Consider the following 26,835-nt stretch of genomic DNA (forward strand, 5'->3'; position numbering starts at 1 on the left):
CCTTAAAATGCCTTAGAGCATTTCATGAATTCTGTGCCAAAACAACACTGAATTCAACTTACTATGTTCTCAAATCAAGTAACTGTTAAATTGTGTCTTCAAATAATGTGAGTTTTTGGTCTTTACTGAGTGTCTGCCATATTGCGATTCATAATTTTTCTCAATATTTAAAATAGATTTATTCAAATTTCTTCCCACTTGGAAGAAGGTATACTACTATCTTAACAGTGACAAGAAAGAAACTATTATAAAACTAGTAAGACTTTTCCCTACAAATAAAGCTAAAAGAAATAGACTGTAAAACACTAAAGGGAGTAATTTTTGTCACATACTACTTAAACTAATGGTAAATTTCAGTCAGCGTTGTTTTAACAAACAAACATACAACATCAATTTTGACTAAAGAACCATTATAACAACAAAGGCAGAATATGAAATTTTTCAAATGCAATTCCCAAAGGTTGTTCAAAGAGAGTATACACAATATGAACCAAGATGAAAGCTCTATGCTATTTTAGAAGGTCTATAGCTTATTTAAACCAGTAGTAAGGAAAACTAATTAGGAAAACACAGAAAAATAATTAACGCATTCATAAAAAATGAGAGGGTGCAATTAATCTCATTGATAAAAATAATTTACTGTAATAATTTATTCAGACTGAAACATTCAGATTGAAATTCAGGTATTTGAAGTGCAGTCCTACAATAAATATTTCCAACAACGTAAGAAGCGTATGTGGGTCTGCCACATTAACATCAAAGCAGCAGTGAGGTTTTGGAGAAAATTGTCCATCATTCCTGCTAACTACATGCTGATTCAATTCCCAGGGCCGTCCTGGTACATGCAAACTACATCCTTTTTCAAGGAAACCAAACCAGATACTCTACTCCTGCTGGGCACAAAAAAAACATTAGGGTTTGGATCATCTTAAGTTTTTCAAGTCTTCCATTGCCACTGCAACTTAGCAGAAAAAGGAAGAGTCTATTCGACTGTGTTGCTCCTCTAGGTAAAGAAGGTCAAGTAGTAGATTTCAGGTGCATACTGGATTTATGGTGCAGGAAAGTTATCTACATAAGATGTCAGCACAGCCAGTCTGCTAACAAGAGCACTTTTAAGCGGGGACAACAACACAACAAACATGCACACAAGATCAACTAGTTATTCACCGTATTTTCTCCCTTCTATTTAATTTATGTATTGCCATAGTAAATAATTATCTAAATTAAGTTTTTGTTCAGATATCCAGAGCAAATTGGAAGCAACTCTCACCTGTGGAGGAGGTACTGTAATTGGTGCAGGCATGGGAACGGGAATTGGAACAGGTAAAGCTTTAGGTATAGGTGACACCGGTTCATTATGTGTAGCTTCTGCACCTCCATTTTGAGCTACTTCATTTTCAGACTTCTTGGGAATCCCCTTCCACTCTGCAAATAAGTTATATATGAATCAGTGCAGAAGAAGTGGACAAGTAGTCAAGCCATGTAAAAGCCATATACTTTGTGATGTTTACAAGAATGAGCTAAACAAAGCATTTTTTTTTTTAAGATAATGAGAAGCACACAGAGCCAAGAAACATTTACATGTATTTCTGAGAAAAAAATCCAATGTCTTCGAACACAGTTACAACAAATCACTGACAAATGGCAAGTAAGTTTATTCTTTTCATTAGTCATTTAACAACTCTTTGCACTCAGAGCATTTATACATGTCTGAGATTTTGACATTATCTACAGCAAAAACAGTGAGGCTGTTTTGGGACAAGCTTTCAACAGATTCCGTTATTCTATGGCAAGAATGAAGCTGGTTTTTTTTTTTTAATGATTTGAGAATTCATTTCTGAAAAAAATGCATTTTCAAGTCTTGAACAAAGGAAAAGGAGAATACAACAATGAACAATTGCAACAAAATAGGAAAAGGAAAATATGAAACACAGCTTTAAGCTCATTTTAGAGAAGAAGTTGGCCCCTATTGTTTGTCAGAACTTCTTGAGAAAAGACAGCTAAAGAGAAAGAAAGGATCAGAGAAGAGGCATTAGTTAGACAGACTTAGATTTAAAAACACACTCTTATTTATGTGTATTATGATGAAGACATGTTACTATTTAGAGTAATAACCACCCAATTAGGGCAAGTTAGACAGAATGACACAATCCTGAAATGGTGTTTTGGGAGCGAGACAGAACACCACACAATGGTTGCACTGTTAAAGCCAACACAGTAGTCTAGAGCACCAGTTCAAGGAACCTTAAGCAACTTCATTTTCTTAAGTACTGCATTCATTTAGTAATAAAGTACATTCATTTAGTATTACTTTTAGAAATCACAACAGCCAGCATGCTAGCAATTCTATATTAATTTGAAGCTGCTGATTTTTAACAGGTGTAATTTTCTTAATACATTCTTAATACAAAATAGAAGCCTGTTATTTTCACTGCTTTACACACAAAACAACAAGAATTCTAGTTAGGTCAAGAAAAATACAAAACTTGCTAATGGAACCGAAACTGATCTAAGTAGAAAAATAAAAGGCACTTTTAATGGAAATTATGAAGTTGCTGTCATCAGCTGCTATACAAATACTCCAAAGGCAGGCTCCTCTGCTAGAGATACCTCACACAAACCAGTGGATCACCAGGCTGGCTCTGAGACTAGTGAGCACTTGCAACATTGATTACTATCAATGGTAAACCCCAGTGCAGCTCAGTTTGTCTGGTATACAAGTGCAATTTTAGCCCAGGCCAATAATCCAGCTGCACAACCCCTGCCTGTTGAGGACTGTCATTAACTGACAAAGACTCTCTAATCTACTGGTCACACATCCTGCTCCATGTAGCCATTTCAACAATTTCACAAGCACCTCAGACTCAGAAAAGTTAGCCACACCAAATTCAGTGTATCAGTAAAAAGGACAATTTTTAAAAAGCATTTAAAGATGTAGCAATACCTTACCTGGACTAAGAGTTTCATTGTCCAACATTCCTCCTTCACAGAAACTTTCAAGATCTTCAGGTTTCACTTTGTCCCATGGTATGTAAGTAACACCTAATTCTACATCCCAATACTGCTTGTAATCTGGCTTTATTCCCTTATTCAAAGCCCATGCAATCTTGGGAAAAAAAAATAGATGCGGTTAGTAATGTTTTGATTTTAATGGTTTTAATAATCTGTTATCACAAAATAGCATTACCAAAAACGGCTACAAAGCAAACAGAATACTCTAATTGAAACAGCAGGAAAAAAACACTTTGAAAATAAGTTTTTTTAAAGGCACAACTAGCTCTTATGTCTTGGCTTGTCTCTCGCACATAATTTGTAAAAATTTATACAGGCAGTTTCTTTAAATGTTCCCCCATCACTGTAATAAATTTTATTCCCCTTCAGAAGACAGTGCCACTCTCTAATATGGTGTTCTGCAAAAGGTAAAATTTCACTAATGAATGCATTCTTCCTTAATTATTAGCACTATTTGTAGGATTATAACTGTGTTTAATTATAGATGGTAAGACAAATAAGCAGCAACAACAAAAAAACATAGTTATGGGTCCACTGGAATGACTAAAAGGACACCATTTTTGTTGTTCAGATACACAATCACTGACAGTCTTTCACAGAAACTGATACAAGTTCCTTTAATCACATGACAGAACAAGAAGAATACTTATCAATAAAAAAAGAGGTTCATTCACATACGTTTATGGAATATCATATGCAGACTACATAAAAATCTGAAATATCAGAAAGTCTAGATTATAAGAAAAATGATTCCAGTAATTACAGCAATTTTAGAACAGCCTGACATTTTCCAAGAAATACCTTTATAGATTTCTGATTGACTTTGAAGTTGCCTCGGCTCAACTTTTGTAGGGCACGATAAGCATCTTGTCTGTGGACCATTACAATATAGGCACATCCTCTAGGCGGTATCATCTGTTTGTATTTTAAGGAAAAAAGAGTTTTTGCTAACAGTAACAAAGCAATGAGCAACATACAAGTGTTACATTACAGTAAGCTAGAACACCAGCAAGTGTTTCAAAGAAGACTATTAAATATGAAAGAGAATGTTAGTTTAAGAGGCTAAAATAGCCAGCATCTTCTGAAAATAAAAAATTCTAATAAATTAGAAGCAACTTCTTATGCAGGAAGTTTTGAACTCTATTAAATGTTAAAATATGGGTTCCTGCTGCATATTTAATCCTTAAAAATTTTAAATAGTCGTGTATATGGAAGCGCTACGGCATTGGAATCAGTTAATCTGTTGGAAGAAACAAGAATACCCCCAACTTTATTCCAAATAGCACAAATTGCTATCTGCACCTTCATTCAGTTTCACCTGCAGTTTTGTAATAAATTCTTATTCTTTGCAATGGATTTGAGAAAAGGCTTCAATGATGTTTTAACAAAATTTGGGAATAGCAAGAAAATTAGTCACATCTTTTAGTTTGTTTCAATAAAATATCATAGCCAATGGAACATAGCTTTTATTTACATATAAAATATCCTTAATACAGCAATGTAATAATGGTTTTCTATGCTTACGTCTAAAACGACAGAAGAGAAACTAGCAAAAGAAAGAACACCAGCTTGAAGTCCTATTAATTCCTATGATCAACCACAAAATCGAGCAGACAAGGAACTCAGTAGGTACAGGAACCTCTCTCTTCAATGACCCTTTCTCATTCAATTTCCTCTAGAGAAAGCACAAGTTGCATGAAGGTGGGGTAATTAAGAAAATTATCCCATCCCAGAGGCATCACTATATAAAGAGCAAGCAACTAAAGCAACTGCCCTTTTTTCTTTTTCATCCCTCAAAGTCACCAAACAAATTGAGTCTACACATTAGAAAACACAATCATAAAGGAAATGACAGCTCTTGAATCTTCTGTATGTATCAAAAATAAAGGTAGCTTAGAACAGTCTGAAAACCATTTTTGAAAGCAAAGCTTGCACTGCACCGTTTATACTTACATTTATTGACTCAATTGGGCCAAACTCCTCCAAAAGACTTCCAACATCCTGTTGCGTAGTCCTTTTGTCAAGTTGTCCTACCCAAAGCGTAGTACTACAAACTACAAAGAGTTAACACAGCCTGTAAGAGCACTTGTAAATACACACTTCATAAGCCAAAATAGTCAAAATAGTCATGTTAAAATAGCCAGTTACAACAAAATGAAAAAGCCAAATGAAACAGAACAACAACAAAAAATGTATCTTTAGGAGTATTTGACAAAGGCCTCTTTCTTTTCCTGCCCAGAGCTGAGTTAAAAGTGAACCACAGCGACTGCATCAGAATCCCTGAACTGCACATGCTGAGAAGCTGTCCAGTTAACTACTATGAAAATGACTTACAAGTTCTGATGATCATCAGCTCTGCAAATAATTACAAAAAGGAAAGTATGCTTTGCTCTCAAGATTGCTCCACGAAATACCCTTACGCATGCAATGGATATTTCACAACAAGGTAACTCTGCTAAGTATGAAATCCAAACTATGGGCCAGCATCACAATATGGGTGGTACTTACTAGCAAGAAGAGAATTAGATTGTTTATGGTGACCCGCATGCTACTAGTGGAGTTTTCCTCCAGAACGCAGTGACAAACTACAGTGAGTAGCAGAACTTTTATCATCTTTAGCAACCTAGTCAGTGCCATTTCTCTCAATGGTTAAGTGAAAAATTACTGAAACAAACTTTTTCTTTTGGGAGAAAGTAATCAATACGATTATCTCACTCCATTCTTGAAGGCAATAAAACAGCAGATGAGCACATGGTATCACATTGCCTCAAGAGTACCATCACAACATTCAGTATTCCCCTATTTTTCCCCACTACCTGATACAAAATCGCTAACATAAAAGGTATTATATGACAATCTGAGAGAGATGTTGGTAAAAGCTATCTTACACCACTGCCATTAGATATTTTAAATTAAATTTTAATTCTTTGCAGTCTCTTTAAACTACTGTTATTGCCAACCACAAGGTTTTGGCTAGTTAGAACTCTGTATCTTTTGTCCCTTTTATACAAAAAGATTGATTTGATATGATTTGATGCCCCCAAGAATATTTAGAAGACAGCTACTACGTTGTCTACAAACACAGGCAAAGCTAACATTCTTTAAGAAGTCGTGACATTAGCCTATATGTTTTCAAGGTCAAAGATCTCCTTCAGGTTGGAGAGATACACAACACTGAATCATTAGAAAATATCACAACCACGCACTCAGTTTCTTGTGCTCAATTTGCTTTACGTTGTATGGCTTGAAGGAAAGAAAAGAAAAACATCGTGTTTCATCTTTTTCTTTTCCTACCTTACAGCTAAAATACTTCTGACTTAGAGATATCCCCAAAGGCCCAATTGTCTATTATTAGTGTAAGGAAGAACAGAAATGTGATGGATTTGATTCTTGACAGCTTTAAAATAGTTCAGAAAATAATTCACAGTACAGTTTACTTCCATTTTGTTTGGCTGAGTTTTGGAGATCATATCAAATAGCACAAACCGCAAGAAAAAGGGATGGAGAGGGAAAGAAGGGGTCAGATCAGAGAAAGTATTCCAAACGGTACAAAGCTACGCAGTGTCTTCAGTCCAGGGAGAGAAGGGAGAGTACCTAAGACATAGCTAAATTTTTTTCAGATTTTAGCTTTCTTGCTCTTTGACGTTACAATTATATATCATCAATGAAGTGATGCTTATTTAAACTCTGATTTCTAGTACTATGAAAAATGGAACCAGAGCAAGAACAGACAATGGTTAAAAATTACACAACCTGATATTTTTTTTTCCCTGTCACAATATACTGGGCTATCTCTGGTGTGTTCTTTGGGAAGATGGTAATTTGATAAGTAAAAAAAAAAAAAATTAACACACATCAGATTTAGAGTTGTCTTCTGGGAGATTCTCATCACACATCATATATTAAAGGTAAGTGGACTAGTCAACATTAAAAAAAAGAGTCTAAGTAATGTATCTTTTCAACATTTACAGTTTTTCTAAAATACCTAACTTTGTCTTGCTAGTATTTCCTTTTAATTAGGCACAGTAATTACGATATAACGCCTTCAACTTTACAGAACTCTAAAATTCATTACAGAAAACACTGGAAACACGCACACAAAAAAATCGATGTATGAACCACAAAGATGCTGAGCATATGAAAAATGGTACTACAAGAATTTTCACAGTTACAGCAATTTATCAATGATAAACAGAAAAAGCGAACTTACCACTAACAGTTTCTGATTTGATCTGCGGAAGGCCTTTTGATCTACGTTCTCTCTCCCTCTCACGTTCACGTCTCTCTTGTGACCGAGACTTAGGAGAGTGTCGGCGTCTATCTCTGGACCGTGATCGAGATCGACGATGACGTGACCTTCGAGAGCGTGAGCCCGATCTTGAACGCCTCCTTTTAGGTGACCTAGTTTAAACCAACAATTTACTGTTTTTGTTTGTTTAATTTATTATTTTACTCCTTACAGAAGGGGAAGGAATTCAACTAAAGCCCTTGACAGCTTTGAATACCAAGTTTCACTAGTGTTGTCCATACACAGAATCATATATGGAACAGTAATTTTGTGTAAGTAATCCCGAGATTAAATCAAAACGAGACTTTCTTGCTAAACTTGTGTTTTGGCATTCAGTAATAGAATCCAACCTGCACAGCAGAACTAGGCACTTCTGAGAAGTGGTCCCCAAAGCAAGTAAGTATGCTGAGTGAGGGTCCCACAAAGTCAACACAAAATACAAGTAACAAGACTGTCCTAAGGCACTGAAAATGAACTCCTGCAACAGTCTGAGGAATTAGCTCACCTCTAAACTATTCTCTGCTGTCTCACAGTTAGAAATTATCACCCCCACAGTAGATTTGGCAGCACAGAACCAGATTCTCTGAGCTCCAATCAGCCTAGCTCTCCCCAGTACTCAGAATGCCCTTTCAAATCTTTGGACATGATACACTTAAGTTCCTTACGTTAAAATCCAATACTCAATATAACATATACCCTCACTAAACTAAAAGAGATCTCACTAATTTACCTTGATGCAGATCTAGATCTTGACTTTCTGCTGTCAGAAACATGTCGTTTTCCTTCTTGAATAGGTGGCTGTTCCACTTCCATGTCCTAAAATATTAAGTTTGACTGGTGTTACAGGTGCAAGCATTTTATCTTGTTTTGTGCCTATACTGAATTATGTTAACAGCACTAAAACTATATTAAATACATACATAAAATTAAAATATAATGCCATTCTCCTCAGAAACCTCACCACTACCAAAGCCACCAACAGGAAGGTAGCCTGGTAGTAAATTAATTTAATACAACCACTGAAAAACACAAGAATAATCTGGACAAAATTCTCATCTTCAACTTGTAAATCGTTTCTCCACATTTTCCTTTATTTCAGCACCATACAGATGTCCAAAGAATATCATTAAAGTCAGTCAGCAGATCCTGCTCTGTGACCAAACTCATAGGCCCTGGCAGGAAACATCTGAACAGACAATTTGTTAGAATTTACTGATTCAACACACTTTAAGACTAGCAAACTAATTAGGAAGATATCTTGAGAATTCTCTCTTTACTACAAGTGGAAAGCAGAAATTATTTATAGAACCTGTGACATCACAGGTCACCACATAACGACAGCTTGGTATCATTTCTTTTTCTCATTTTAGAATTTTCCTTGGAATAAATGAGGTAAATATATTCAATTCCTGTAAGAAATTTAGAAACCTTTTTTTTAATACAGGCTTATATGGAGACTTGTTCTTTGATTTCTTCTTAGCAGGCACCATACCAACAATATCCTCTGACGGATGGAGGCATATACATACATACACTTTGAATTTTTAGAACTTTTACAGACTTCCGAGTTCATTTTCTCTATTTCAGAGTCCACCAAACCCTTTAAAATTAGCTTTTTCAAGCTGTTTCTCCCCAGAATGGGATTGCCTTGTTAGAACTTCTCGGAACAAAATATTCCTTAAGCATGATGCAGACAGGAAAGGGATGATGAGAGGAAGCAAGAACTCAGTGGACAAAAAATGCAATCCAGAGTCTGATACTGAAAGAAGCATACAGTATACATATGCTGTTTTTGCTAGATTCCTGAAATACTTAACTCATCACGTAGCACTGTGGCTATCCAACGTTCACTCAGATGAACAAACCTCACAGCCACCACTTGAGGTAGTTACCATGAAATTTCCTCTCCTGAACAAATTATGTGCATTTGATAAAGACAAGTATTAGAGAGCACTGTAAATTAAAAACGTATTTATTTCAAAGGGTCCTCACCTGCTGATGTGGTTTTTGCATGTGTGATTCACTCTGTACTGGGAAAGGAGACTGAAAAGTTTGCTGCACAGGTGCTGCTGGCGGAATCACAGGCTGAGCCATTGGTGGAAACTGTGGGGTAGGCAGAAGACCAAAACCTGGCATTTGCCCATTAGGAGGAAGTGGGACCTTTCAAGAACAAAACACACAAAACCCTTCAGTTAGGAAAAATATATTTACTTCTGGAAAACCTAATTTGTCTCTCTGCTTCAGAGTCACAATAAAAACCCAGAAGTCTGAGAAAAATGAAGTAGGTCAGGCAGTTATGCGTATAGAATAAAAAACACATTCTTCAAAGCTTAACTAGAATAGACAACAAAATTCTCTTTACTGGGAAAGTTGAAGGACTAAGCCATATTCACTTTTCGCTAACAGAAACATCACTTCCTTGCTTCTCCATCAAAGAAAAGTACAAAACACAGAAGACATAACAGATAAGGGAGAAACTAAAAAACCCTGAAGTTACCTGGTGGCGCATTGGATCCTGTTGCATTCCCATCATTCGCTGCTGAAAAGGATCCATATTTGGGAGTTGAGGAAATACTGGCTGTTGTATACCTTCTCCCGGAAATCCACTAAAAACAGTAATATTTTGGTGAGACAAGTCAGCAGACATACAGACTTATTTTTGCCTTTATTTGACATACTTGTACGCACATTTACACATTCTTGTTTTAAATTTAGACAGAAAAAATATATTATGATCCCATTTCCTCTCTAGAAAGTGAAAACAAAAAGAATGTCTTCCTTATATTTTCTCCATTTTAAGAGCAGTCCTTTCACATATAAAGAAGTGCTACAAAAAAAAAATTAATTCTCTTTCTTCCCCTTCCTTTCTTATATTATCTTGCTAAAGCCGTAAGTTTATGGAAATTTTTCATGAAGGTTGTCTACCTTAGGCTAACTATCCTCTTCTCCAGTTCATCTTGTGGGACAAAAGACAGTGACCATACCTTCACTGGGAAAAAAACCTTTTCATTTGAGAGAAATTTAGGGCAGAGAAGAAAGGGATATGTATATCACACAAGGATCACAGTGATACCATTCACTTCCTGATTCAACACACAGAATGGACAGTGCTCAGGGAATTAATGAGGTCCGTGCAGTTAATAGAGCCTGTTTAAAGGATGCAGTTTGTGTAAGAAAACAAACAGGATTTCAGGAAGATAAAGAAATCTAATGGTGATGTGAAATGAAACTTTGTACTATTTTAAAACACAAGCACCATACAGTTCTTACATGATTCTGGACAAATCAGTTTTTCATACAGATTTGAAAATACCTCTGATTTTCAGAGGATACCTCTGATTTTGTTTGCCCAAAGTGAGACTTCTGGAGTCCAATTTTCAGAAGCATCTTACTCAAGTATAAGACAATAAGGACAGAGGCTTAGAAGTGCTACAAACAGAATATAAACAAGCTGAAAAGCCTAGTCCATCGATCACTAGTTGGGCATATACAAGCAGTGGATATATTTGACCTACCACATCTTTCTATACTTCAGAGTTCCCATCTATATTACAGGGAAAATACTACCAATTTACTTACAAGGCATTTTAATTAACTAATTAATACTTGTGGAACATTAAAGTGATAAAACACACCAAGAAAGCTGATGACAAAGTTAGTGATTTTGTTTTTCAGAGCAGGGTTTGGATGGCATAAGCAGAAAATAAGACATGGGGCCACATACTGAAGCAGGGAAAAAAGAAACATTGACTAACCCAGGTATTGAGCACCATCCAGCCTGTGCACTGAATGAGAGAGAGGTCCTGTGGAAAAAACTAGTATGTGATCATGTAATTTAAGACTTTATCAAAATGCATAGCAAAAGGGAAAGAGGAGTCCAAGTTAGTTTGCATGGGTATTTAATCTTTGAGATTTTAAAGCTGCAAAGTCAATTTTCTTTTAATAGCTAATGAATCAAACTTTGTTTATTAAAGCATCTTTTCCCCAGCCAGCAAAGCAATCCAGCTGCTTACTAACAATGCCCTGACACGCTCAGTAGTGCGATAAAGATACAGAACTCATCTTGAAAGCAAAACTGAGCTTTTCCACTAAATACACTCCTCAACCAATAATGCAACATGCCAAACCCACACTACATCACCGAGGTTTAAAAAAAACACAAGTTAACAGCATTTTAACTTTGGACTGTAACAGTTAACCACCGAAGTAACTTGAAATTTTAATAAGCTTTGTAACCTAAAAGATTTTTTTTTTTTTTTAATAACAAACATGGTTTAACTTTTATTCTGACAAAAAAAATACTTACAAAGCTGGCTGAGAAACTGAAGGAGAAGGAGCTGAATCTTCTTTCTTTGAATCTTCCACTGCTTCTGGCTCATCATCGTAGTCAAACCGATCTAGCAGCTTCTAAAAGGAATTACAGTGAGCTTACTATTTTTGCCATATTTTATACTACTGGAAACCAAAATTCTAACAGCTCTAGAATTAAAGAAAAGGTTAGAAGCAGGAAAAATATTGAAATGAACTAAGCTGTTCAAAATCAGTTTTAATAAGCTTCAGAAAATGCTAAGTCTATAAAAACAGGAAGGCAACCTCCACATTGAAGACGAAAAAATTTGCACCGTTTCCCCCCAGCATCTGGAAGACATTCAGTTATCCACTAAACTATCCACTAACATCTTCAATTCAACAGGAAGCTTAAACACAAGGAACAAAGGAAAACTTACTTTGTCAAAGGATGTTTTTTGCTCAGGTGGTGCGAAAGCAGCTTTTTGTTCTGGTGGTTGTGATGCTGTAGTTTTCAACTGAGCAGTAATAGCTTGAACCTGAGCCATCACAGTGTTATCTATGACCGGTGACTGGGGTTTTTGAGGCTGCTGAAAAGTCTGAAGAATTTGCTGAAGCTACAAAAAAAAAGCATAGAGTATTAAATAAACGTGATTGTATATATTACTATTAGAGCTGTAGGATATAAATTTTGTATCAAATTAGCCTATAGTATAGAATGAACACCAACAGCATAGGATGCATACAACCAATAACCTCACTGAACTATGAAGGTGGAGAACTTTCAGCGAGACCAGAAGTCATTTTTAAATTACATCAGTGGCAAAATTCAGCACATCACAAGACTTCAGTATTTAGGCCTTCCAACACTGAAGCTGTTTAATTGAGTGTACCAAACAATAAAATTCAATTTTCATTCTAGGTATTCAGCGTAGTCTTGAAACTTTGTAACTGTACCAATTCAGAACTAATTCTTTACTAATACATAACTGACTTTTCCTGAATACAATCATCTCTGTATAGAAAGGCCATGGAAGATTCAAATACTGACTTCAGCTCTTACAAGTTTTCCATTTAAGACTCAGGGAGTGTTTTTTTGTTTTGTTTTGTTTTTCATTTTGCTTCAAATCAAGAATGTTTCTTCCATCATTTCCCCACCCTTCATCTTACATATAAAGACGTTACCTGCTGTCCTTGCGTTGTTTGAAACAACTGAGCTACAGCTGCAAAGGCATCAGAACTGGGCAACTGTGGCATTGTCGGTACTGAATTAGCAGTGACTTGAGGGGGCTCCGAAGTAACCTTTGCTGGAGGGGGCGGTGAACCTAAGATTTCCATAGGAATGAACAAAAAGCTTCATTACTCAAAAATTGTACTCATCAGTGCATACATCTACCTCCTTGAAACACCCGTCTATCCACAGTAGCTTATTTAAACCAAAAAAATCAAGTCCGTGCTCCTATCTGAACTACCCCAATTACATGTTATATTCATTTTGCCTTCAACTGCTCTATTCACTGCTCACATCTCTGCGTTGGATACACTACGAAAATACACTTATAAAGAAAATAAAGAAAAAAAAGCCTATCTGAAAGCTAGTCCAGCATGGTATTTTAGATGACAGCTCGATGCTTACATTTTTACAATTGTAGGAAAGTTAAGAGCAAAACTACTAAAGACAGCATTAAGCAATACAAATCAATACACTTAAAATATTGGTTCCATTTTCAAAGTTTAAAAATCTGGACTCCTTTTCCAGGAGTATTTTAAATAAATCATTTAATGATTCACTTCAAGAAAAAATGAGTTTTCTAATCATATTCCTTTGAAATATTGATAACTATTTTCTAGCAGTAGCAGAACTTTTGCTGGGAAGTCTGGTAATAATTAAAGGTTTCTAAAAATTATTTCCCAAGCAACTCTTTCCTTTGGCAAGGTTTGTTCACATGCCACTTCTGCAGAGACATAAGCCAAGCCTGCATCTGCTAGATAAATCCTCCCATTGTATAAATCACCATATACTAACTCTTCCAGAAAAAGTTTCATTTCCACTGAACTCCACTAAAGAGACCACATTTTAAGGCATGCTATTAGCTTTGTCTACACACGCAGCTTTTCCATTCTCTTTGCTTTAAGTAACAATGTTTTTTGTTTTTTTAACAAACATTTTGCTAGTACAACATAAATTAGCAGCAATACCAGCAATTTCTCCATGTTGTGAGCTCTATTCTTCAGTGAAAATATTTTAATGAAATATTATAAAATTGTACAATGGAATAAAGTTTAAAAAAATATATATTTTTTTTGAGAAACTAAGCTAATGTTTGCTTCACAATATCAACTTCTTTAAACCCATTCATCTGTTTGCAGTTTAAACTACTGCAGTGTTGATAAGCAGCAAGCAGAGTCAAATGTTGAATAACATTTTCCCAGCAGTCAGATGTTACATAAAAATTCTGCAAAAAGATCCATGATTGATTTAAAATATACTTTAACTCCCAAATTACTTCCTGTATATATTCAGAGGGATATTTGCTTGCTCAATGGAGAAAAAAAAATCTCTTTTTGGCTAAACAGACTTTGCAGCATTATAAGTGAAAGAGATTCTATTTCATATAATGCATTAATATATTTATTATTAATCATTAGCATGTTTATTTCAGGGCCAAATTATCCCCTCTGGTGCATGTGAATAATCTGACTGAAATCAGGATGAACATCTACATAAAAGGCACCCAATCCGTTAGCTACCAGCAGTGAGACAGAGATGGAACAATAGTGCCACTTGTCTGTTATAACCGAATGAAACCACATAGCCAGCAGTCTGCATCTGAGTTGAGTTGCTAAGATATTTCCCCCCTACCTCACCATGTTTAAAAAATACATCAATAGATACATTTTCCTGAACACCACTGGAGAAGATTCTATTTATGCTACTGTGCATCATTATTTTGTTGTCTGTCAGCACACCTCATTCACATTATTACATTTTTGCCAGTCCTATTCCAACATACACAAGTGCAGCAAATATTGAGGTCACAGAAACTAAGACTGAAATACAGAAACTCCAAAAGACGACCCTCCAGAGAAAGAGGGATTTGTGGTATGCATTTGCTCTTCCACAATTCAATAACCTCACTACCAGCTTTTTATGTGGCATAAAATAGGTCAGTGAAAATATTGTGGGAGGGCAGTCATTACTTTACTCTTTAGGTCAGTGGTTTTCTACCAGTAGTCCGTGTAAAAGCCTATCATCAGTCTTAAATTTACTGTTCAGGAATTTGGATTTGAAACACCAGCATAAAATGTTTTGGGGTCTCAAACTGAAAGATATTAATAGCTGTTGCTTTCAGACATTAAGATGATTCAGTGTAAGCTCTTACACTGAGCATCATGCTTTATGGATCCAGATTCTAACATTAAAAAAATGGACATGAGAATTATAAAACTAAGAAGCAACATAAAAATACTTCAGACTAAAGAAAAGATAATTTTAAGAGTGAACATTAAGTCATCTTTATGGAAGACATGTGCATCCATATGCACTCACACAGTATTCATTTGAGGTATTTTGAAAAATGATCATTCACATTCTGATAACTTCTGAAGTACAGTATCAGTACGGGCTACAGCTGGCCCACATAGTTGTGACAGCAAAGTTGAATTTATTAATACGTTCCTGCTGAAACTACTAGTAGCACTTGAACGTGAAAGCAAGAGTTTCTAATACCATTCGCCTTTCTAAAACAAGTAGAAAAAGCCATAATGTCATTCATACCTTCATTATTAGCAGCATTTTCTGTCATTGGAGCAGCAGTACTAGTTCCTGCTGCCATATCCAGAAGGGGTTGAATGATCTCAATTTTAAAAACACCATTTTTCTGCCAAAGGTTCAGGACACGGACTATTTTACTCTGTCGAAACAAAAGCAGACATCAATGCTAAATACAGCTTTCCTAATTCACAAAGTCCAAATTCATCTTTTTTTTTTTTTTTTAATGTTGAGAAGAAAGGGTTGATCAGTATAGTAGTTCAACAGAATTGGGCATACCTTTTAAATAACCCTCTATGTTGTCACACAGGTCAGCAAGACCTTGCATATGGCAAAGATACAACCTGCCAACTTATTATCCCCTTGTGCCATTTTTCTAAAGCTGTTCTGTCCCGTCATAAAATCCAGGTTTGACAAACAGTAGAAGTCACATCAGCCCCACCACCATTTCTTCACAGTCATAAAGGAGTGAAACAAACAACAAATGTTATGAGAAAGAAAATGAAGATGAGCTGGAAAAGCCCAAGGGAGAGAGGGGCAATTAGACCATAAAATACTAGAAGTTTCAAAGTTAGTGAAGACTGAAACTTTTTCTACTAACCCAACCAATTCTATGTTGGCACCAGAAAACTCATCTCTATCAGTATTCAAAAGATCAGGAAAGCGGGTGGAAAATTCTCTAACTGATCACTAAGGAAGATTAAATTAGAACCTCTGACTGACAGCTGTTACTTTACGCTTGCTCTTTTTTTTTTTAATAAACCTTAAGGAACAAGCTGGAAAGTAGTCTTTCCTTCCTTAGCCTAGCATTAAACAATAAAACCTGACTAGATGTGCTGCTTCAGGTATAACATACAAACAGATAGAAATCAGAATAAATGTTATATTTAATCTTGGCATACCCACCCTTTTTATATACTTAGTCATCTGACTTACACATATACATTTTAAGTACTTCTCAGTTCTAATGCAGCTTCCAAGAATGAGTTGATTCTGTTCTTGTTTCAACAGTCAAATGCCTTACTGTGTTTCAGTTACATACACCCATGCAAATCCACTGGTACTGTCATAAGCTAAATGATTGAAGAATTTAACAAAATATTTCTACAATAGTATCAATTAAGATGGAAACTTGGAATGGCTATTTTTATACAAGATTTTGGACTGAAGAATAGTTAAACTTTGAAACAGCAGCATTTTTGGCCTCAACTATTCTATCTCTCTGAAAGACTTGAAAATCCCACACTTATTTCAATCCCACACTAATCTTACAGAAAGGCTGTTAAAAATAAAAATATCATTCTGTTCTGATATCAGCCATGGTTATTCTGCATCTACAGGTCATTTTTTGTTTAGGTTCTAGATATTCATGCATTAAGTTTCAGAGTATCAGACTCAGTCTAAAGGTCTTCAGTTTCCATCCTAGAATACAACACAGTATCAAAACATTTCAAAAGCTTAGTTAGGAAGTTAGAAAAAAAAGTCACTTAGAAAAAAAGTATTTTGCTCTTAGTGTTGCAGTGAGTAGGCAATTTTCTGCAAACCAACTGGCAACTCCTAAAATGCACTTATCTCAGAAGCCTTTTGAATGTGTTCCAACAGAGGGCATAAAAGCCATCTTCTGTTGGTAGCAACTGGGACCATCAAGAAATTAAGGATAAACTAAGAAAACTGAGGCCTTAAATAAGTCTTCACAATGGAGAAAAGCAATTAAATTCTCAAATGCGGGATCTGTCAAGACTGAAGAAATAAAGATAGTCATTTTCTTAGAAAAAGTCTAGGAGCAGAACCTTCACTTGCTACAACTCTGGCACTTCTGCAACACCTTTCTGTGGGAGACACCACCTTCCACACTAAGTTTTCCTGAAGAAGCCTCAAGAAGAAAAGTTTTGGCATAGTCACAAACACTCACACACTGTTCATGTGTCTGCATACACAGAGCAAAAGTGATGAATGTAGGCAAAATATTTATTTTTTGGTATAACTTAGAACTTCCATTTAACTGTTAAATTGACAATCTTTCTTGTCATGTTTTACCATCTCATATAATAAATAGTCACTACAAGGACATAGAGAATCACCAAATCAGCTTGCGTGTAAACGGAAATGTCACAAGAACGCTTATCAATTCACAACAACACTTGAGAAATCATAGTTGTACCTTGTCTTCAGATGGACAGAGATACAAATACTGGAATGTGGCAGTAATATTTTTAGAGAATCTTGGCCCAAAGACATCCTTGTCCGTTCCAAACTGGTGACGAGACTGACGAACAATAGAGTCAATAACATACAATCCAGGGACTTTATATTCTGGTTTGCACTGAAAACAAAAAAATTGTCCTTTAGGCAGTGATACTCAGAAGACAGCATGCATTCACCTCAGTTCCCTACAAGGAGTCTACTCGTAGTATATTAAGGTAGGGAAAAAAAACACATCAACACCATTACATTTGTTTCTAAAACAACAGAGGCTTCAGCCTATGTAGATCATGGATGATATAAAAACAAACAGAATGATGAATTTCAAACTGACCACAGATCTAATGTTTATGGCAGCACCACCAAAAAACACTGTTCTTCTTTTGCAGGTTTTCATTTTTTAAAAAAAATAACATAAGTATTTAAATAGATTCAACAGTAATAGTTATTCAAGACAACAAAAAGTGAACTGTAATACCAGGTTCATATACAAATTTCTACAAAAAGATATAGACTATTTTACAGTATTGAAAGAAGTTGGTATTGTGCATCATTAACGAGCTAAAATGACAAGTAAGAAAAGGTTTAAGAATTTTAATCTAAAAAACCTTTTAATTTATATAACTATAACTTTCTATACAATGTAGTATTTTCATTAAGTTGGAGAAAGGGGCCATGAACATTTTTATAGAAACACAAGCTACAGTTGGGCGTGTATACAGAAGAGACTTGTGTATCGTGCTTGGGTAGAATCCTTTTAGTGCTTTACTTTCGTTGATAGAAATCGAGAAGGAAGAAAAAAATGCTTTTACATTTGGGACAGAGTAAAATACAGCTGCCTAACTTGACGCAGCCTTCACCTTCCCTATCACTGCTTTTAAAGTATCTTTAGCTTGAAACAACAGATCTACTACTTTCCTGTACAGACTGTCACAATTGTGTTGTCAAGCTACCTTACACTCAAATGCACTGGACTTCTTCCATCAACTCTATGTTCTGGTATTTAATGCATCTTGCAGAAGAACTGCAAGTTCTTCTCTTCCACAAATGAAAAGGTATTTTTCCTGTTCACTCAGAGGAACTTATGTTAGGCAGTATGCAAGTTTCCTTTTAGTGAATCATTACATTCTAGCCTGTTGTTTTACATGCCTACGCAAGTATAAAAATTGTATTTCCTAAAATATGTATTATCTTCACCAGTGAAAATCAGTTTCAAGTTCCATATCGGTAGTTTCCTCCCTAGTTGCTGATTGGAGAAGTTTTACAATACTTTTTTTCTTCCTCTTCCTAATGTAGTATGGAAAATTCAAATGAGGAGATTATATACTCAAAGAGATATCAAAATTTATAAAACCCTAAAAAAATTGATTGTTTCCGTCAATCCCTGAATAACAGTAGCCTTTTTGGCTATTTACCAGCATTATTAATAATATGTAGTAACAGATGCAGACAGGTTTTTTTTCTTTATTACCTTTTTGATAAACTTCTCTACAATCTGGACAACGTGTTTGTAGAGCTGGAAAATAAATACATAAATTAATTTATCAACTACTTGACAGTGACACAATTTTAGAAGTATTTTAACTCTGTGCTTACTATCATTTAGGAAGGACTACAAAAATATTGAAGTCACATTTGAGAAAGAAGCATGTTAGAATTAATCAAGCTCTATAGCTAATGGAGAAAAAAAATCACAGAACAGACAGACACAAGCCATCCTTTCTACAGAAGTGTTTCAACGTGTACACAAAAGACATACTGCTTCTCCAGTATTACTGAGAACTTTCTGGATTTACTTTACAAGCAAGTTCAATATGTTTTAATATGTTACGACTCAGTTGCATGCTGCAACATTTAAAGTTTTATTACACAGAAATCATAACACTAGAGTGGGTGGCATTAAAAAGCAACGATTCAAAAAAATGAAGCTGGCATTATGCTACTAATCTAAAACCAGATGATGATGTTCACCACCCACTTGTTTCTTAATGCCAGCTAGAATAAAACATCCATGAAGCTAAGACTGGGAAGTCTGGAGATGCGTTTGCTTAGAAGTAAAATAACAACACATTGCTACTGTTATTGTTTTATTTTTAGGCTATTGTACCTTACCTTAATAGCTTTAATGGCAGCTTTTGTGATGAGAATCATTTTTGCTCGGGAAATAGGAGGTTTCATCTCCATCAATGAAAAGAGCTGAAGAGAAAAAGAAAACACAAACAAATATTAAAAATGTATTATGAAGTTTAAGCTGTTATCCAAAAAGACAACATTTCAGACAACTGATTGATTACAGATGTTCCAAGTTACACATCACTGCAATGTTGGCTGGCCTTTGAAACAAAGAGACTACCAAGCAGATCTTTCTAGGCAATGTTCAAAGCTGTCTTCCTTGTGAAGTAGCCCACATTCATCAATTTGCAAGATAAGGCTACTGTCAAAGTCCCACTTACGTCCAAAATCAGGTATCTGCTTATAGTATATGAACCATTTTACAGAAGCAATATAAATCAATTAACTGCATCTTGATTTAAATTAGCCTGAACATCTCCTTAAAAAATAGAAATGTTAGGATATCCTTACAGACAGCTAGACTGACATAATCCTATAATCTTAAAATAATTTGCATAGAAGTATGCCAACTTTTGTCCATCAAGGCATCAAATCATTGCTAAGTTTTCAAATTACCCTGTTATATATATATAGACATTGCAAATGTCTTTAACTGAGATACTTGGTTTGCTATGAACATCCCATATTATTATTAAAGTTAACTGCACCAACTGTTTTGTAGAATCCTCTGCGCTGTTCTCCATACTAATGCTGCCCAGTGGAAAAGTTTGATCCTCAAGGACAAAGCTTTCAGAAGCGACTAGTCTTAATACAGATGGTAATTTGTGGCACTCTGTGAACCAGACTTACAGAATAATCATATCCTAGTTTCTTTAAGCATAGCCCAGGTACACTATATCAAAAAGTTGTAATCTTACCAGAATTTAAGAACCCCAAGTGCTGTTCTGGTAAGAATGTTAAGCGCAAAAAGGAATTTAAATCTAGTAATGCAGAATCCAGGTTGTTATTTTTTTTTTCAAGTCTACATTCACTGAAAGCACATTCTATACTCAAAACAGATAGGATACAGGTAGGATATCCATCTCTTTAAATCTGGGTGTGACTCCAAGCTAAAAAACAAACTTCACATTCACAAATGGCATCAGTGTGACTTGCATCTCACATGAGGAAATTTTATTACAAAACAGTTTCACAAAGTTTTCAATCTTGGCATTGAGAAAAAAAACACCACTTGGTCTTCCAGTGTTAACCATGACTCTGGAAGCAAAAACTAAATTTGCATTTCAGAAACTGAAAGAAACTAAAACCTGGATGTAGAACTGTCACAGCTGGTACCACAGAGAGCTGAGGAAAGAGCACCGTGTTCTCCCCAGGTCCCCAGCACCATCTCAATGGCATAATTCTCCTACTCTAATTTGCTGCGTGTAGAGCTTTTTAAGAGAACAGGGAAACAGGAGACTTTGGAAGGGCTGTTTTTCAATACCAGTCCTACAGTCAGGCACCCAGAAGCACGCACTGCACACACATGACACCAAAATCCTGTGCACCTTTCACCATTTCCAGCCTAGCCTACCTACTTTGGATCTACAGCGAACTGCATATACTCCATAAGCTGCTGTTGTAATTTCCCATCGTAAAAATAGCCAACTGCTGAAACTACACCATATGCTACACTATGGTTTTATGGCGTACTGTGACTGTTTCTACTCTGCTCGTCTGCAGACCTGGAAGCATAATCCACGTCGGCGTGTAAGAACAGGTTTCTCCAATCTTCTTTCCCATCTTCCAGGCAGAAATAGAAGCCAGGATGTTCCAGTACTACTTTTTAACTCCTCCTTCTGAATCACACCTCATAGTTAGGTGCTCTCACCCCGTTAAATATTATTTTCTATTCTTCCCACGAACTTAATTCGTTATCTAAGCTGTGGCTTACTAAAGGCAGAAAGAATCCTCATATTGTCATGTTTTTTGTAATGCAAGGAACAGATCTTCAACATTTCCTACACAATCATTTCTACCTTGAATTTTTCCCCACAAATCATAGAAAAATGTTTTGCATTACGTGATTTTGTTTATCACAATGAAATAAAGAAAAACTAAAACCCTTGAATACTAGTCAAAAATGTAATAAATTGCCTGCCACAGAACAAAGTACAGAATAAAAATATCTTCATTTGACAGTGTAATGGAAAGCAAGAAGTCATTTATAAATCGCTCTTGTTTTTCTACGAATTTAAAGGTTCAAGATATTTTTGAAGTGACCAACTTACGCAGATTTACCTGTTGTCTCAGTTAAGGGAAAAAAAAAGTAGGTATGTTTATGCAGAAGGCAAAAAAAATTACAGCCAATTATTTGAAGGCAAGTAGATTGACAACTTATTAATTCATCAGTTCAAAAAGAAAGCTTTACACCAATAAAACATAAAGAGTAAGCAAGAATATATGCATGTAAACTTTTAATTATATTCCTATTCCAAGAGATAGGAATGAAGAAAAATTGTCCTTCACGAGAGTGGTAGCCAGATATCCTTTCCAACACCAACAACAAGTCAAAACCATGGCTTTTCGTTACAAATCTCCATAAAAGGCAAGCTCCAGTGCCAGAATATTTCATTTTAAAACCAGTCAAGCTGTAAGACACACTTCAGCTAACATCTCTGCTTACTGACAAATCACAGTATGGCCAAATGCAATCTGTCTGATAAAAGACAGAAGGAGAGAGGTGTCTGAGTTTTAATTTCAATTCTGAATTACATTTTTCTATTGAATAAGTGCAAAGGCTCGTGATGAACAGAGCCAATGCTTACATTAAAACTATGGAAAATCTGTTTCAAGATGCAATGAAAAACAAAATTAACAAAGTACCCAACACCCACAAACGGACCACCAGAAGGCTTGAAAAATGAGGTGGAGCAGGAGAAAAAGGAGCCAACATTTCAACACCGGCACTCCGTATCCTTTCCCTTACACACCAAGAAGCGACCAGCCCTGCAGAAAAAGGAGCCAGCCCCGTGTTCCAAGAACAAAGAAGCTAGTGTGAAAGCAGCACTTCAGCGCTCCTTCTTCAGGAACACCACAGGAGAGAACCAGGAAACTGGGAGAGCTCATAGCAGGACAGATGACAATAAACAAGTTGCGGAAAAGAGGGGAAAAAAAAAAAAAATGGTGTCTGAAAAGGTATCCCAAGAATGACGTTACAACTGGGGGAAAAAATGCAAGGAGCACAAAACTGCTAGAGGGCAGGAAGAAGGGAACCAGCTAGATGCAGTGAAGTAGCCAGGGAGGATGCAATAAACAACATGGTAGCTTCAAGAAGGCACTAATTAAAGAACACGAGAGGCTGGAACTGAGGCTAATAAGGCAGGAATAAACAGAAGCTTTGGAAGAACAGGACTGAGCAGATGACTGTAAATTGTTCCTTTGCTGTTACAGACAGCACTCTGGGCAACAGCAACAAAAACACAGTAAAAGCAATGAGGTCAGTACATGCGGATATTTCCAGAGAGTACAGCCCAGGACGAACTACAGCTGAAACATCTATCAGATTAAGATGAAAATATTTTTATACGTAAACACACATACATATACACACATTTGTATATATACTCTGCTCTCTCTTCACACACACAGCTAGCTTTTTGAATGGCACACCAAAACTTCCTTGCCTTTTGGATTTTCTTAAGATTTTAGAATACCAAATGAGTATTTTAAACCTGGTTTTTACTTAATTTTCACTGTAACAGTTACATGTGTCAAAACGGTGTTGTAAAGAAGGGTAAACCTAAAATTTAACAGCCTTACTAGTTCCTTATGAATTTTCACTGTTAGAAAGGGAAATTGTTCAGTATTATGCCCATTCAGCTACACTTAAATCCTTTTTCATACACATTCCCAGAACCAATGTATGCCAAAAAAAAAAAAAGTCTATTTTCAGAGGAGTCTTCTTCCAAGAGTACTGCAATATCTAATTCCTCAAAGCGCACTATGATCAATTCAAGAAGCAACCTAGGTGCAAAAGCTTAGCTTTAAGAGCACTTCCAGCACGCTGCCTCCAATAGTAGAGCCTATGACCTGCTCGGAAATGACTTGCTGCTCTCGCCACTGCATTCCTACCAACCATAACCGCATGTTTGGGGAAAAGAAACAGCTCGTAGTTGCTCCCTGCCTTCCCTCCCTGTGTAGTGACACTGCTGTTTAAAGGAACAAGCAGAAGCTACTGCCCCTCAAACAGCTCACCTGGCAATCAAGTCAAATGGGTATCCCACTGCCAAGGATGGGGGCACAACAGGGCAAGAGGTAGCAAGGGAGAAGAAATGAAGTGAAACCTTCTTTTAATGAACCCAAGGACTATTCAAGACTTGCACTTTTGTTTACTTTTGGTAATTTCAGTAGTTTAAGACGAATTGTATCCTGCCATCTGTGTGGATCTTTTCACACACAAGGGAAAAACAAGGTAGAATAACTAACAGAAAGACGTAGCCACAAAATGCTATCAAGATCATCATCAAAGATCATCAAAAAACCTCACTGTTTCAGTTAAAACCATCCTATCTCTTGAAAGTAGTATGAAAAAATGCACGGCTGTTTTACACAAGCTCTGGCTTAGGATACAATTCAATTCAAGAATTTGTGAACATTTCTGGAACCTCCCTCTCTATAACTGACAGTCTGTGTGCTGTGGCAGCATGTTTTTTAAAGAACCATGTTTTTAAAGGGATCTTTTCTTTGTTGCTCTGTATCAACCCATGTACTACAAAAATAAAGGAAGTAATAAAGAACCTACTAAACTCAAACCACAATACAAAATACTCATTCAAGAATATTTCTGCACACTTTTCATAACAGTATGGATATATAGGACAAAATACCTCTAAAGCCAAGAATCTCAAAGGGAGGAAAATCACCTCCTAGTTTTCAGAATAATAAATGCAACTAAATACCAAAAAAAGAGCCACTCCTTAAAGCTTAGCAGATAGTAAAAAGGTGATGACCTGTTCTGCATGCTATTTAAAGGGCAAGCTAGTAAACATCCCCCCAGATCAATGTAAAATGTAGAAGTACTGGAGAACACGTGGCAGAACTGAGCAAACTAACAGGGCCTTCCAACTCAAACTGCAGAACCTGCTCTGGTTCATATCGAAGGTGTAGGGTGAGGTGCAGTAGAAGTAGGTAATGGGAGAAGGAACAGGATGATGACCTAGAGAATCACAGGATGGTTTGGGTTGGAAGGGACCTTAAAGACCATCTGATTCCAAGCCCTCTGCTGTGGGCAGGGACACCTCCCATTTGATCAGGTTGCTCAAAATAGTTTTTAGTTTTCCAAAAACCAAATTATACATTTCTGCTATTCTACCATCAATGCCTTTTGAGGGTTTATTTTACACAGAAGCATGAGAAACTATGTTTTTTTAAACGTAAGAGAGATGCTCTACTTGGAAGTTTGCCCACAGCCCTACCTTAGAACCCTAAAAAGACAGCACGTCTGGCACAGCGTATCTTATCAAGAAGAGAAAGATGAAATGCAGGAATACTATCGGCTTCACTTTATTACTGAGTTTATTACAAAAAAGGCAAAATCAGGCTGTGATGTGTGCATGCCAGAAGAGATTAACAGACGCCCAGAGGGATGAGAGGCCTTGCAGAAGGACCTAGACAGACTGGAGCACTGGACAATCAGCAGCGGCATCAAGCTTGACAAAGGCAAATGCCAGGAGCTGCACCTGGGACGGAGAAGCACTGGCCACAGGCACAGCCTGGGAGAGGAGTGGCTGGGGAGAGGCTCAGCAGAAAAGGACCTGGGGGTGCTGGTCAACAGCTGGCTCAGTGTGAGCCAACAGTGAGCCCTGGCAGCCAGGAGGGCAAATTGCATTTTGGGGTGTGTTACACACAGCACAGCCAGCCGGTCAAAAGGGGCGATTCTCCCGCTATATTTAGTGTTGGTGTAGCCTCACCTTGAATACTCTGTGCCATTCTGGGCTCCACAATGTAAAAAGGATGTTAAGGTCCTTGAAAGCATCCAGAGGAGGGCAACGAAGCCGGTAGAAGGGCTGGCAGTCATGTCCTGTGAGGAGGGGCCGAGGAGACTGGGGTTGTCCAGCCTGGAGAAGAGGAGGCTGAGCGGCGACCTCATTGCTCTGCGACTCCCTGAGGAGTGAAAGTGGAGAGGGAGGTGCCGGCCTCTGCTCCTGGTCACCGATGACAGGACACGCAGGAACAGCACAAAGCTGCTCCAGGGATAGCTCAGGCTGGACATGAGAAAACATTTCTTTACCGTGAGGGTGGTCAAACACTGGCACAGGCTGCCTAGAGGGGTGGCTGATGCCCCCATGCCTGTCAGTGTTCAAGAGGCATTTGGGCAATGCCCTCAGTAACGTGCTTTTTTTGGCTAGCCCTGGAGCAGGCAGGCAGTTGGACTAGACTGTTGTCGTAGGTCCCCTCCAACTGAATCATTCTATCCTACTCTATCCTAATACAAATAGCCAGAGAAAAGAAACAGCTCATACACTTCCCGAAACTGAAACTACTAGGAAAGAAGTGAAACAGTGACATCCTGTAAGACTTACCCCATTGGCACAGAAGGAAAAAAAAAATCAGGCTTACAATCTTTGTTGTGTTTTGAGCTTGATGCCTGATCTTAAGTCTGTTTATCTGTTTTAAGCACCAGCTAACATATTAGGAAGGTAAATACCTTTTAAGTAATGCTGACTTCTCTGGCTTTGCTCTCCCGCTTAAGTCTCTTTGCTATAAAGAGATCTATCTACAAATATGGAGGTACAGCTCAGTTTTATATACTCACTAAATAAAACCCACAGAAAAGGAGCAGGAGACATAACCTACCGAAAAAAATGCAGTGTTTAGTGGATATCAAGCACTCGGGTCATTGTTAAAATATTCTCACTCGAACTTCCTTCTCCAATTTTAACAGAGGAGTCTAACACGCCCTCAACAATTTTAGCACGACTCACGTGTCCAAGAACATTTCTTTAAGCAGGCTTCACACACACATATGATACAGTCATTACTCTGCATATTATTACTCTGTATACTCACTTGTTATTTTTTGAAATATATTTATGCATTTAGAAACCACACAAGACAGACAAATGGCAAGTCACTTATACAGATATAGTATAGTTATTTGTTCACGTACTTAGAGAAAAACGGATGGTAGAAGACATGACTACCAAGCACAGACAGCACA

The 26,835-nt window shown here is 36.7% G+C and overlaps 1 protein-coding gene across 4 annotated transcripts in view; it reads right to left on the bottom strand.

The window, feature by feature from the left end:
* Window positions 1-26,835, bottom strand: part of SCAF4 (SR-related CTD associated factor 4) — a 46,382-nt gene that overhangs the window by 14,273 nt on the left and 5,274 nt on the right. For 2 of the 4 annotated variants that reach the window (XM_040576886.1, XM_040576899.1), the window contains exons 2-17: window positions 19,674-19,757; window positions 19,033-19,077; window positions 17,521-17,682; window positions 15,366-15,501; window positions 12,773-12,912; window positions 12,028-12,204; window positions 11,607-11,707; window positions 11,056-11,103; window positions 9,798-9,906; window positions 9,293-9,460; window positions 8,031-8,116; window positions 7,223-7,413; window positions 4,966-5,066; window positions 3,814-3,927; window positions 2,950-3,106; window positions 1,271-1,425 (exon numbers count right to left, since the gene is read on the bottom strand). In XM_040576886.1, coding sequence (XP_040432820.1) covers window positions 1,271-1,425; window positions 2,950-3,106; window positions 3,814-3,927; window positions 4,966-5,066; window positions 7,223-7,413; window positions 8,031-8,116; window positions 9,293-9,460; window positions 9,798-9,906; window positions 11,056-11,103; window positions 11,607-11,707; window positions 12,028-12,204; window positions 12,773-12,912; window positions 15,366-15,501; window positions 17,521-17,682; window positions 19,033-19,077; window positions 19,674-19,757 — 1,974 coding nt within the window. The remainder of the gene's footprint in view (window positions 1-1,270; window positions 1,426-2,949; window positions 3,107-3,813; window positions 3,928-4,965; window positions 5,067-7,222; window positions 7,414-8,030; window positions 8,117-9,292; window positions 9,461-9,797; window positions 9,907-11,055; window positions 11,104-11,606; window positions 11,708-12,027; window positions 12,205-12,772; window positions 12,913-15,365; window positions 15,502-17,520; window positions 17,683-19,032; window positions 19,078-19,673; window positions 19,758-26,835) is intronic. The other 2 variants (XM_040576892.1, XM_040576906.1) reach the window with 1 other exon arrangement.

This window comes from Cygnus olor, chromosome 1, assembly GCF_009769625.2.
Source record: "Cygnus olor isolate bCygOlo1 chromosome 1, bCygOlo1.pri.v2, whole genome shotgun sequence".
Lineage (NCBI taxonomy): Eukaryota > Metazoa > Chordata > Aves > Anseriformes > Anatidae > Cygnus > Cygnus olor.